Source organism: Mandrillus leucophaeus, unplaced genomic scaffold (genome assembly GCF_000951045.1).
Source record: "Mandrillus leucophaeus isolate KB7577 unplaced genomic scaffold, Mleu.le_1.0 Scaffold214, whole genome shotgun sequence".
NCBI lineage: Eukaryota > Metazoa > Chordata > Mammalia > Primates > Cercopithecidae > Mandrillus > Mandrillus leucophaeus.
In genome coordinates, this window is record NW_012102188.1 from 2,104,306 (window position 1) to 2,117,383 (window position 13,078).

The window sequence follows — 13,078 nt, forward strand, 5'->3', positions numbered from 1 at the left end:
AGTAAGGCCAGTTGGGGAACTCATTCCACAGAAACAGTTTATCATGAGAGAATATATTCTGCTCTCTGCAACAAGGTATTTGCTGCAGCATCATCTGTAACAGGAAAAAGCTAAAAACCCCCATATACCCTGACTCGGGCCTAATTGAGTAAATGAGGTTTTATCAACTTGATGGAAGATAATTTTGACACTGAAAATACAGTGGACCCTCATAACTCCTGGATTCTGTATTTGCAAATTCACCCACTTTTGCTAAGATGTGTTTGTAACCCCCAAATTAATACACTTGGCACTTTCACAGTCACTGACATGCTCAGAGCAGCGAAAAACTTGAGTTGCCAGACATGCACACACATTCCCAGCTGAGGTCAAGCCAGGTGACACTCTGCCTTCCTGTTTGAGTTCTCGTGCTGTAAGGTGTCCTTTGCGAGGTCCCCTTAGTGCTGCGTGTTCAGAACCAAACTCCCACTCATTTTGCGTGAACAGAACCAAACTCCCAAGGGATGCTACAGTGGCAGGAACATGCGCACATCTGTTTGACAGAGCTGTGACTCCTGAGGAATTTTGCATGGCAACTGCCTGATGGGGTCTGAAGCACAGCCCCAGGATAGGCCTTGTCTTGTTTTTCCTTTTTTTTTTTTTGAGACAGGGTCTCACTCTGTCACCCATGCTGAAGTGCAGTGGCACAGTCAAGGCTGTCCTGTCCACTTCCCGGGCTCAAGTGCTCTTCCCATCTCAGATCCCCAAGAAGCTCGGACTACAGGCATGTGCCACCATGTCTGGGTAATGTTTGTATTTTTTTTTTTTTTTTTTTTGAGACGGAGTCTCGCTCTGTCACCCAGGCTGGAGTGCAGTGGCCGGATCTCAGCTCACTGCAAGCTCCGCCTCCCGGGTTCATGTCATTCTCCTGCCTCAGCCTCCTGAGTAGCTGGGACAACAGTCACCCGCCACCGCGCCCGGCTAGTTTTTTGTATTTTTTAGTAGAGACGGGGTTTCACCGTGTTCGCCAGGATGGTCTCGATCTCCTGACCTCGTGATCCGCCCGTCTAGGCCTCCCAAAGTGCTGGGATTACAGGCTTGAGCCACCGCGCCCCGCCAATGTTTGTATTTTTTTAGAGACAAGGTTTTGCCATGTTGCCCAGGCTGCTTTTGAACCCTTGGGCTCAAGTGATGCCCACCTTGGCCTCCCAAAGTGCTGGGATTACGGGTGTGAGCCACTGCGCCCAGCTGTTTTTTCATTTGAAGGGTGTGCATCAAAGAGCTATTTTAACACCCATGTTCATAGCAGCATTATTCACAATAGCCAAAAGGTGGAAGCAAACCCAGTGTGTATAAGCAGATGAGTGGATAAACCAGCCGTGACACACATATGCAATGGAATAGTATTCAGCCTTGAAAAAGAAGGACAGTCTGACACATGCTACAACACAGATGAACTTTGAGGACATTATGCTAAGTGAGGAAACGTAGTCACAAAAGGACAAACACGGCATGATTCCATTCATATCAGGTACCCAGAGTGGACAGAAAGCAGAATGGTGGTTGCCAGGGACTGTGGGGAGGGAAGAATCGGGAGTTGTTATTTAACAGGTGCAGAGTTTCAGATCTGCAAGATGGAAAGCACTCTGGCGATGGATGGTGGTGATGGTTGCGTGACAGTGTGAATGAACATGAATGCCACTGAACTGTACACTGAAAAATGGTTAAGATGGTTGATTTTGTTATATGTGTTTAACCACAATTTTTAAAAAGAGAGAGAGGTATATAGTAACAAGAGAGCCTGGACTTAAACAGCATGCACTCTGCACACCTGAATGCGAGGGACAATCGTTTCCTTCATCCTGAAACATCACAGTGGCAGAGGGAGCCTTCGGGGTATCCAGGTTCCCACTGTGGGCAACGCCCGTGAGTGTCCTTTACAGAGCCCATGCCTGCCTGGCCCGTGGTGGGATCAGGAGATCCCGGCTCACTTCTCTGCTGATGACATGAGCCGCACCCATCTTGACTGGGGCCTCTTCCTCTCAGCCTGAAGTTTTTGAGGCTTTATGAAGCCTGTGGTCACCTGAGTACCAGGGAAGAAAAGGAGAGGCAAAGCTGTCACGAAAGCTGGACTAACACAACCCGTTCCTGCAAAAAGCTGTAAAACTTTTGATAGCAATCTGCACTAAAATAAACATTTTTCATCATGACCCAGCAAAAAAAAAAAAAAAAAAAAGAGACGCAGTAAGCAAAGGAATTTGGGGTTGGCAGTACATGAAACCTGCCATGCTGAAGCAACGCCCAGCTATGCAGAAAAACCTGCCACCAGGTACCCACCCCTGGCACTCCTCCCTGCTTCTCAGCTCCTTGTCTGCCCCACCTCAAACCCACACCTCCCAGCCACAGCCCAGAGCCCTGGCCACACAGACCTGAGACCATGCATCTTTTTGACATATCCTTCACCATTCCCAGGGCGTCATTACTCAGGCAGCCTCTGTCTCAGAGCCTCTGTGTGTGATCCCGGCCCCTGCAGCAGCCCCTCTCCTGCCCATGAGGGGCTTCCAGCTGCTCTGTGTGGGTGAGCAGATCCACTCTCCCCAAAGGCCGTCCTCCTTCTCTCTTCCCATTCAGAATTCTCCAGTGAGCCTCCAGAGCCCACGCAGCTTTCTTTTCTTTTTAAATTTACTTATTTTTTGTTTTGGGTTATTTTAAATGTGAACATGGTCCTACATTCAAAACTATCTCCAAGCCAAGAGGTTCTGCTCCCCCGAGCCCAAGGCACTGACTGGCTGATTGGGTCTCATTCTGGGAATATTCTGTTCACCTGCAACAAATGCACATATACACAGACACTCACACACTCATGCACGCATTTTCTTCTTTTTCTGCACAAATCATAGCACACTGGGTACACTGGTCTGTGCCTTTACAAATTCTTGGAGCTTGTTCCATTTTGGGATATAGAATTTTCTCTTTTATTTTTGATTTTTTTGAAGATTGCTGAGTGTTTCACTTTGTAGACATAATTGATTTAACTGGTTCCCTCTGAATAAAGGGGTCATTTCCTAGCTTTTCTGTAATCAACAGGCTGCAATAAACAACTTTTATCTTTGTCGTTTTGCTCATGTGCATCATTTGTAGGACAAATTCCATCAAGTGAAATTATTGAGTTGAACAGTATGTGCATTTAATGTTTTGATCAATATTGCCAAAATAATAGTCATTGATGGCAAAGTTATTTAACCTGGAGGTGGCAATGGACTTCAACTGGGAGGTTGCAGGCGGACATTGGGGGTCTGTGAGTCCCCAGATTTGTAGGCAAAAATTGTGTGTGTGTGTGTGTGTGTGTGTGTGTGTGTGTAGGTACATTTTTCTTGGTGACCAAAGCTATAATCAACTCATAAGAAGGGTCTGTGCCCTCTAAATGTTATCTCACCCACCCAGCTGATTGATCTCTCATCCCTCCTTTCCAAAAGTGAATTTCCCATCCTTTAGAGAGGCCTCTCTTGGACATTCCCTCCTCTGTATCTTTCTCATGGAACGACGTCCCTTCCTGCCCTCTGTGCCATTCCAAATGGTTATGGCTACTACAGCCGACATTCACCATGTGCCAGACAGACCCACCAAACCATCACAAGGGCCGGATGATAGAGGGGCCAGTGAGACCCCCCACCTCCTCTATTTGATGGACAGGGACACAGAGGCACAGATAAGCTAAATGGCCTGCCTACCAGGCAGAGCTGGGACTCAAACCCAGGAGGAAAGGTACTGCACGGTGCATGGACTGGAGGTGAGAGTAGAAGCAGAGAGCTGGCCTCAGGCTTTCTCAGCCCTGGCCACCCCGCCTGGGGAACTCTCAACAACGCAGCCTCCCTTGCCTGTTCAAGCAGACTCTCTGGGGCAGGACCCAGACCCTGGGGCTTTCTTGAAGTCCCCAAAGGGTTCTAGGAGTAGTAGGACTTAAGAGTGCCACCTGGAGTGTAGTGTTCCGGTATGTATGTATTTGAGAAGCTCTTTGCCCCCACACCACATTTTTTGCCAGCTTCTTTTTCTTTTAAAGCAGTTTTCAAAATAATAAAGCATCCTCCAAAAGTGACCAAAGAAGTTTTTATTTTAAGTATCATTTTGAATTCATGGATTTTTACCTTAGTTGATGCATTCCAATCCATTGTAGCTGTAAGAAGCCCAAGCGGTCCCAGGAGGGACCCAAGTTTGGCCAACAGGAGCCTGCTGATTCCTTTTGGCCGGACCCGAGGAGGCTTTGGAAGTTTTCTCACTGTCTGGTGTGGTAACATCCAGGCTCAACCTCCCTCTCCAAACCTGGGGTCAGCCCTTTCTTCCTGGACTCCAATCTGGGTGTTGTTACCCCAGTTCTCATATTCTAGTTTTAACAAACTTTCTGAAACATGAAGGAGCTCTTCATGTTCTAGAGAAGAATAGGTTTTAAAAACCTATCGTTGGCCGGGCGGGGTGGCTCAAGCCTGTAATCCCAGCACTTTGGGAGGCCGAGACGGGCGGATCACAAGGTCAGGAGATCGAGACCATCCTGGCTAACACGGTGAAACTCCGTCTCTACTAAAAAAATATGAAAAACTAGCCGGGCGCGGTGGCGGGCGCCTGTAGTCCCAGCTACTCGGGAGGCTGAGGCAGGAGAATGGCGGGACCCGGGAGGCGGAGCTTGCAGTGAGCTGAGATCCGGCCACTGCACTCCAGCCTGGGCAGACAGAGTGAGACTCCGTCTAAAAAAAAAAAAAAAAAAAAAAAAAAAAAAAAAAAAAACCTATCGTTAAGCTCCATCTTTCCTTAAGATGTCCTTTCAAGTTTCCGTTCAGCCTTTTGGAAAATTTGTATATGACTGTGTGTGTTTGCTTATAAGAAAAGGATCTGCCAAAGGTGTGCTTGAAATCTACTTGCTCTAAAGGGCTCACTGTAATCAAATATTTCTCCACGTTGAGGGCCAGCCCCAACCATTGAAAAATATCTCCTGCTCTGAGGAAATACAAAAATAAACATTAAAATGGGAAAGCAGTTTAGGCCACCAGGAAATTTGGAAAGCCAAATGTGAGCTTTAAGAAAAAGTAAAAACAAACACTCAAAGTTTTCACAACTATAAGGAATCCAAGCTACACTACTTGAGACAGAAATGAGATCACGAACTCCACCGGGTTTAAATCCACCTGCAGCCCTTGGCTCTGGTCCCTCCTACTGTTCAGGAGGTAGAGGGGTGTGGAAATAAGAAAGTGAGTGACTTTCTTCTGCAGAACATTGATTCTGCAACACTGAAGCCATTGCAGGAAGGTTCCCGCGATGTCTGAGTAGATTCCCAAATGCTCAGAGGTCCCCTGGCCTGTTGTGAAAGGCAGGACAGGGATCCCTAAGCCGTAGCTGGAACCCAGAGAGAGGAGGCCGCTGATGGGCTCCCTGAGACTGCAGGTATGATATCCCCATCAAGGCCCTTAATGCCCCAGGCAGAACTTGGCTGAGGCTCTAGCAGGCCACCCTCTGGCACATTCTAGGAGCCTCCACCTGGCCCTGCCTTTGGCCTTGAAATCTGGTTTTTGGGGCAAGAACCACAAGTGTCCTACACCATGTCCTAGTCCCACCACGCACTGCCTGTGTGACCTCAGGCCCCAGTCCCCTCTGGTACAGTATTACCTCATGGACTGTGGCAAAGATTAAACATGAGAATGTAAGTAACATGCATGACTGTGTCTGGCCAAGGAAGCTGCTGATGGCAAGAGGGGGACCAGGACCCGTCTGCAGGCACTGACTGGCAAGACGCGGCTGAGGTTCCCTTGCTGTCCCCATGCCTGGCACAGACGAGCTGGCAGTAAGCAGTGGAAGGTATCAAATGGTAGTTCTCTGGTCTTTCCAAGGGAGTTAGAATTGCTGTGTGGACTAAATGAGGCAGTCTGAGTGAATGCATTTAAAAAACTGTAAAGTACCTGGTGAATCACTAATAACCAGCATTGTTCATGTGCCAGCATTTTAATGCACTTCTCATAGCTTCTTAGCAAGTGCCTTAAAGCTGAGCCCTGGTACCTTTCTGAAGCATCAGCAGCCCTTGTCACTGGAATTGACACGCAACAGCACAGTTGAGGGGGAGCCAGAGGACGGCGGCTCCCATCCCTCCCGCCCCCTCCCTAGGACAAGCAGGCCTTGACTCATTCTCCGGCAGTCTCAGACCAGCCTAAGATTTCCAAAATTCACTTGGATTTTGACTGTTAAGGGGGAATTTGCTCCCAGAACTGGTGCTTTAAGAGGCACCAGGCTGCTGGAGCTGTTTTCCAGCCTGTAAAGCTGTGATTGTATTCCTTGCTGAGGAGTCTCTGCCTTGTGGTCAACTTCCTATTCTATTCTAGCTTCTCATCTCCTTTTCCCCTTTTCTCCTTAAGAGCCCAAGAATGCTCCATAAATTCAAAGACAACAGCTGACAACAGCAAGGGGAAGCCTCAGAAAGTAAAGGGTGACATATCTATGTCTATGTATTGGCCAGTTGTAATATAAGAATTGCTGGTCCCAGAAAGCTAGGGATATAGTTTGGAAAGCAGAACTCAAGTTGTATATCTTTTGGCTGAGCTATAGACAAGGGCTTGAAGACAGGGCACAGTGGCTCATGCCTGTAATCTCAGCACTTTGGGAGGCCAAGGCAAGAGGATTGCTTGAGGCCAGGGGTTTATGACCAGCCTGGGCAACAAAGCAAGCCCCTGTCTCTACAAAAAAATAAAATAAAAATTGGCCAGGTGTGGTAGTATGTACCTGTAGTCCTAGCTACTTAGGAGGCTGAGGTAGGAGGATCATTTGATCTCAGGAGTTGGAGGCTGCAGTGAGCCATGATTGCACCTCTGCACTCCAGCCTGAGTGACAGAGAGAGACTCCCTCATGAAAAAAAAGTGAGTGAAGTTGTTTGGTCTAGAAAGTTTCTGATACATCTTTCAGAACTGAGCTACCTCCACAGACATGATCTCCCAGTCAAAATTCACTAAACATAAGAGGAAACAAGTGAACAAGAATAGAAGTTAATGGAAGCCACAAACTGCAGAATCAAGCTGTTAAGGCCAAGTGAATGGAATTTTCAGATATTAAATGTAGAATGAACACTAAGCAGGAGTAATAAAAAGATATCCACAACTTGACACATGGTATCACTGTTTCACAAACTGCAGAATGCCAAAGACTGAGTGAAGACTAAATACAGCCAAATAAGGAAGACAGATTCCTACAAAGCAAGAGTTCACCTGACAGCTGACCTTTCAGCAGCAACCATGGAAGCCAAAACACAACAGAAGCATATGGGAAATATACAACATGGCGGAAATATATCTCGAAAGTGCGGAGAGAAAAATAATTGTCAGGGGAAATTTAAGGACGTTTTCTAATAAATCAAACTGACTACTACCCACTGACCTTCACTAAAGAGATTACTAAAGGGTGCACTCCAGGAAGAAGGAAAATTATCTCAGGAGGAAAATCTTGGATGCAAGAATATCTTCATGACTCAAAATAGAGAACAATTTCTCAAACTTGATAAAAACATAGTCAATAAAGGAAAAGACTGACATATTCAACTGCCTTAAAATTACAGGCTTAGTTAATCAAAGGAAACCATAAAGTATGTGAATGCTAGCAGAATATATTTGCAATGTTTATGACAGTCCATGAAATCCACACCATTAGCAAGAATTCCTATGAATCAATAAGAAAAAGAAAAATCTATTTTAAAATATTTAACTGATTAAAAAAATAAAAAACTTTACAGAGGAAGAAATATTAGTGGCTAACAAATACACAAAAATAAGCTCTATCTCATTAGTAATTCCACAGTGTCAGTGAGCAACAGGGAATGTCCCACAGCATGGTGTGAGGTTAATTGGGTGAGGGGATGTGGTCCACTGAGAACTCCAGGTCCTTTTAAAGAGACAGTCACAACTCATTTCAGCCTACTCTGGCTTGAGAAATGGGTACCCTGTGGCCAGAACCACAGATTTCTAAAGAAATGTCCCAAATCTGGATTTTCCATGTGAAATATCCTGTTTTAAACATTGGGAACTTATTCAGAATTGTTTAAAAGTGTGTATGCCAGTACTGCTTGAGCCAAAAGACACATTCACAGGCCAGACTTGGCTGAGTCCCTCTGTTTGTGACCTCTGCATTAACCCCTTGAATTTTCTAACAATCAGACCTGACTTTACCGTGACTCAGAGGGGCCAGGCTTCCTTCCCCATTTCCCTCTTGGTTCCCTCCTAATTTCACCTGAACTTGTAGCTAGACACAGAAAAGAGATGCTCTGCAAAGGGAAACATGCTCCATACTAGCTAATGAAGCCCCTTCTTTTATGCTTTTATCTTCCAGATATTTGGGTTCTTGGTCTGGACCCTGGTAGCTGCCACCCACGTAGTATTCCCATTGCTGCAAGGATGGGTGATGTATGTCTCACTCACCTCGTTTCTCATCTCCTTGATGTTCCTGTTGTCTTACTTGCTTGGATTTTACAACAGATTTGAATCCTGGAGAGTTCTGGTAAGAAGCAGCAGCATGGCTCCTCCTGGGTGGATGTCCTGGGTTGGGTGAGGACAATTGGCCTTTCTGGGCAGGGAGGGATCTTGGGCTAGGCGTCTATGGAACCAAGACATTTTATCTTAGTATGTTACTACCAGGCCAAAATGAAGACATTTCTCTGCAAGAGTAAATCATTCCTTGTATTCCCCTTCACTGCCTTCCCTGTTAGGAGAACACACAATGCCCTGTGATCAAGCATATTCTGATGTGTTTCCCTTAAATTTTCTTCCTGGTAAAATCCTTGGAGCAACACTGAAGAAAATGCTAGTAGGAAAAAATCAGTCCCATCTCAAGGCTCTATCACAATCCCTGTGACAGGTTATTTCTTCCATATTCCACATGAATTATATGCAAAGTATACACACACACACACACACACATATACACACATATTTATATAAATTATACTCTACAAATAATTTTGGATGTAGATGCTTTCATTTAATATTACGTCACTAATTTTTATGTTATCGCGTAATCTCAAAAAACCATTTAAAAGTGTTTCATACCGAACAATTGAAGACATATTTAAAAGTGCAGAATATTGTATTATAGGCCCTCATGTAGCCATAACCCATATTGCAGCATTATCAAGACCTTACCGCATTTGTTTCATCTAGCCTTTTTCCCCACTAAGGAATTTTAAAGCAAACCCCAAACATCATGCCATTCTATTCCACACACTTCAGTATGTTTCCAAGAAAACCCGCCAACTTTCTCACATTATCACATGTATACAAAGTAAACAATTCCTCAGCATACCTAAGACAGCATACAGTGGTCCCCCTATCTCTGGAGGACAAGTCCCAAGACCCCTAAGGGAAACCTGAATCCTCAGATAGTACTGAACCCCGATTATGCTATGCATGCACTTCTTTTTTCTTCTTCACAATTTCACAGATAGACAATTCATTCTTACTGTAGATCTTAACAACCTCAGCATATTTTTTTCTTTCCTTATTAAATTGAAAACTTATACTTTTTAGCTTAAAGAAAGCGCTCTATGACTTCTCTTTGGCATATCCAAATTGCCAGCATCACTACTCTTGCAATTTGGGGCCATTATGAAGTAAAATAAGGATTCTTTGAATGCAAGCACTGCAATGACACAACAGTTGATCTGATAGCCGAGATGGGTACAAAGTGACTAACATAGGTGGCATAGACAGTGTAGACATGCTGAACAAAGGTCTGATTCACATCCCAGGTGGAACAGGGTGGGACAGTGCAAGATTTCATCATTATACTCAGAAAGGCACTCTCTTAATTGTTAATTTCTGGAATTTTTCATTTAATATTTCAGACCAAGATTGACTTGGGTAACTGAAATATACTGATCTTTATTAATCTGCCATTGCTTATGACATAGATATTACATTTAAAACACTATGTATTAGTCTATTCTCACATTGCTATAAACAACTACTTGAGACTGGGTAAATTATAAAGAAAAGAGGTTTATTTGACTCATAGTTCCTCATGGTTAGGGAGGTCTCAGGAAACTTCCAATCATGGTGGAAGGTGAAGGGTAAGCAAGGCATACCTTGCATGGCAGCAGGAGAGAGAGGGGAGGGGGAGGTGCCATACTTTTAAACCATCAGAATCCATGAGAACTCATTCACTATCATGAGAACAGCACAGGGGAAACTGCCCCCATGATCCAATCACCTCCCACCAGGTCCCTCCCTTGATACATGTGGATTACAATTGGAGATGAGATTTGGGTGGGGACAAAGAGCCAAACAATATCATTATACCCCTGCCTCTCCCAAATCTCATGTCCTTCTCACATTTAAAAATACAATCATGCCTTCCCAACAGTCACCCAAAGTTTCAACTTATTCCAGCATTAACCCAAAAGTCTAAGTCCAAAGTCTCATCTAAGACAAGGGAAGTCTTGTCTGCCTATGAGCCCGTAAAATCAAAAAGCAAGTTAGTTACTTCCAAGACACAATAAGGGTACAAGCATTGCATAAATGCTCCCATTACAAATGGGAGAAATTGGTCAAAACAAAGGGGCTACACGGCCTATGCAAATCCTAAACCCAGCAGGGCAGCCATTAAATGTCAGCACTCCAAAATCTCCTTTGACTTCATGTCTCACTTTCAAGTCACACTGTTGCAAAGAGTGGGCACCCAAGGCCTTGGGCAGTTCCATCCCTGTGGCTCTTCACAGTACAGCCCCTGCAGTTGCTTTCACAAACTGGCATTGAGTGTCTGTGGCTTTTCAAGGTACCTGATGCAAACTGTCAGTGGATCTACCACTCTGGGGTCTGAAGGATGGTGGCCCTCTTCTCACAGCTCTACTAGCCTGTGCCGCAGTGGGGACTCTGTGTAGGGGCTCCAACCCCACATTTCCCTTCTGCACTGCCCTAGTAGAGGTTCTTCATAAGGGCTCCACCCCTGCAGCAGATTCTGCCTGCACATCTATGCATTTCCATACATCCTCTGAAATCATGGCAGAGATTCCTAAACCTCAATTCTTGCCTTCTGCATGCCTGTAGGCCCAACACCATGTGTAAGCTGCCAAGGCTTTGGGCTTATCCCTCTGAAGCAATGGCCTGAGCTGTACCTTGGCGCCCACTGCTGGAGCTGGGGCAGCTGGGTTGCAGGGTGCTGTGTTCCAGGACTGCACAGAGCAACAGGACTCTGAGCCTGGCCCACAAAACCATTTTTCCCTCCTAGGTCTCTGAGCCTGTGATGGGAGGGGCTGCTGTGAAGATCTCTGAAATGCCCTAGAGATATTTTCCCCATTGTCTTGGGGCCCCTCATTACTTATGAAAATTTCTGCAACTGACAGCTTGAAATTTTCCCCAGAAAATATGTTTTTCTTTTCTACCTGGTCAGGCTGCAAATTTTCCAAACTTTTATGTCCTGCTTCCCTTTTAAACGTAAGTTCCAGTTTTGGACCATCTCTTTGTGAATGCATATGATTGTACATTTTCAGGAAAAGTCAGGTCACATCTTGAATGCTTTACTGCTTAGAAATTTCTTCTGCTAGATACCCCAAATCATCTCTTTTAAGTTCAAAGTGCCGCAGATCTCTAGGACAGGGGTAAAATGCCACCAGTCTCTTTGCTAAAGTATAGCAAGAGTGACCTTTATTCTAGTTCCCAATAAGTTCCTCATCTCCATCTGAGACCACCTCAGCCTGGATTTCATTGTCCACATCACTATCAGCATTTTGGTCAAAATCATTCAACAAGTCTCTAGGAAGTTCCAAACTTTCACACATCTTCCTGTCTGCTTCTGAGTACTCCAAACTGTTGCAACCTCTGTCCATTATCCAGTTCCAAAGTTGCTTCCACATTTTCAGGTATCTTTATAGCAGTGCCTGACTCCGGTACCAATTTTTTGTATGTGTCCGTTCTCACACTGCTATAAAGAACTACCTGAGACTGGGTAATATATAAGGAAAAGAGGTTTAATTGGCTCACAGTTCTGCATGGCTAGGGAGAACTCACAAAACTTACAATCATGGTAGAAGGCGAAGAGGAAGCAAGGCATGCCTTACACGGCAGCAGAAGAGAGTAGGAGAGGGAAAGTGTCACACTTTTACACTATCAGATCTTATGAGAACTCCCTCACTATCACGAGAACAGCATGGGGAAACTGCTCCCATGATCCAATCATCTCCCAGCAGGTCCCTCCCTCAACACGTGGGGATTACAATTCGAGATGAGATTTGGGTGGGGACACAGAGCCAAACCAAATCACACTGCAAACAAACAAACAAACAAACAAACAAACAAAAAGCAGGAGTCTAGGGGAGCTGGCCTGCCTCATTTGCTCATTCTTTATAGCTATGTAGTCAGAGAGGAAAATGCTCAACTGATTGACATGGCCATGCGTGGCTCTGCTCTGCATTTCCAGGACAGCCTGTACCACGGAACCACTGGCATCCTGTACATGAGTGCTGCCGTCCTACAAGTACATGCCACGATTGTTTCTGAGGGCGTGGACCCGAGAATTTACTACATTAACACGGCAGCCTCGGTGAGTGGGCTGGCCACGGACAGCAGTCTTGGCTAGAAGATGTTTAGTGCAGGAGGTCTAACTCTGCCTTGTGCTGCATAGACCCTGAGCCCTCAAGTGAAGGAGCCACGCGAGCAGGGGAGAGGGATGTGTGTCCCTGTAAACCTGTGCACCCACATTCAGGGGTCCTCTTTTACCTTCTATCGTTCCCACTCCAGCTTTCCTCTCTCTTAGACCCCCAACACTGTCTGCAGAATTTTTTTTTTTCCAAAACACAAATTGGAACAGGTGTCTCTCTCCTACTGAAAATCCTTCAGTGGCACCCACTGCCTTTGGAATGGAGCCCACATCCCTCAGCATGGCTGAACTACTGGGAGAAGAAGAAGCAGGGAAGGGGAAAGTGGAATGCCAAGGTCTCAGGGGAGGGGGCATCAAGGAAGACCCTGTCAAGAGGACAGAAGGAGGCAGGGGCCACCAGGCAGTTACCCCTGCTAAGATCCCACCAGGCAGTTACCCCTGCCAAGGTCCCTCTGTATGCTCAAGGGCAGCCAGGAGGGCGGTGTAG

The 13,078-nt window shown here is 45.6% G+C and overlaps 1 protein-coding gene across 1 annotated transcript in view; it reads left to right on the plus strand.

Annotated features, from left to right (window-relative positions):
* MALL (mal, T-cell differentiation protein-like) overlaps window positions 1-12,570 on the plus strand; it is a 30,594-nt gene extending 18,024 nt beyond the window's left edge. The window contains exons 2-3 of the mRNA XM_011980554.1: window positions 8,332-8,499; window positions 12,412-12,570. Of these exons, the coding sequence (XP_011835944.1) occupies window positions 8,332-8,499; window positions 12,412-12,570 (327 nt within the window). The remainder of the gene's footprint in view (window positions 1-8,331; window positions 8,500-12,411) is intronic.
* The last annotated feature ends 508 nt before the right edge of the window (window positions 12,571-13,078 follow it).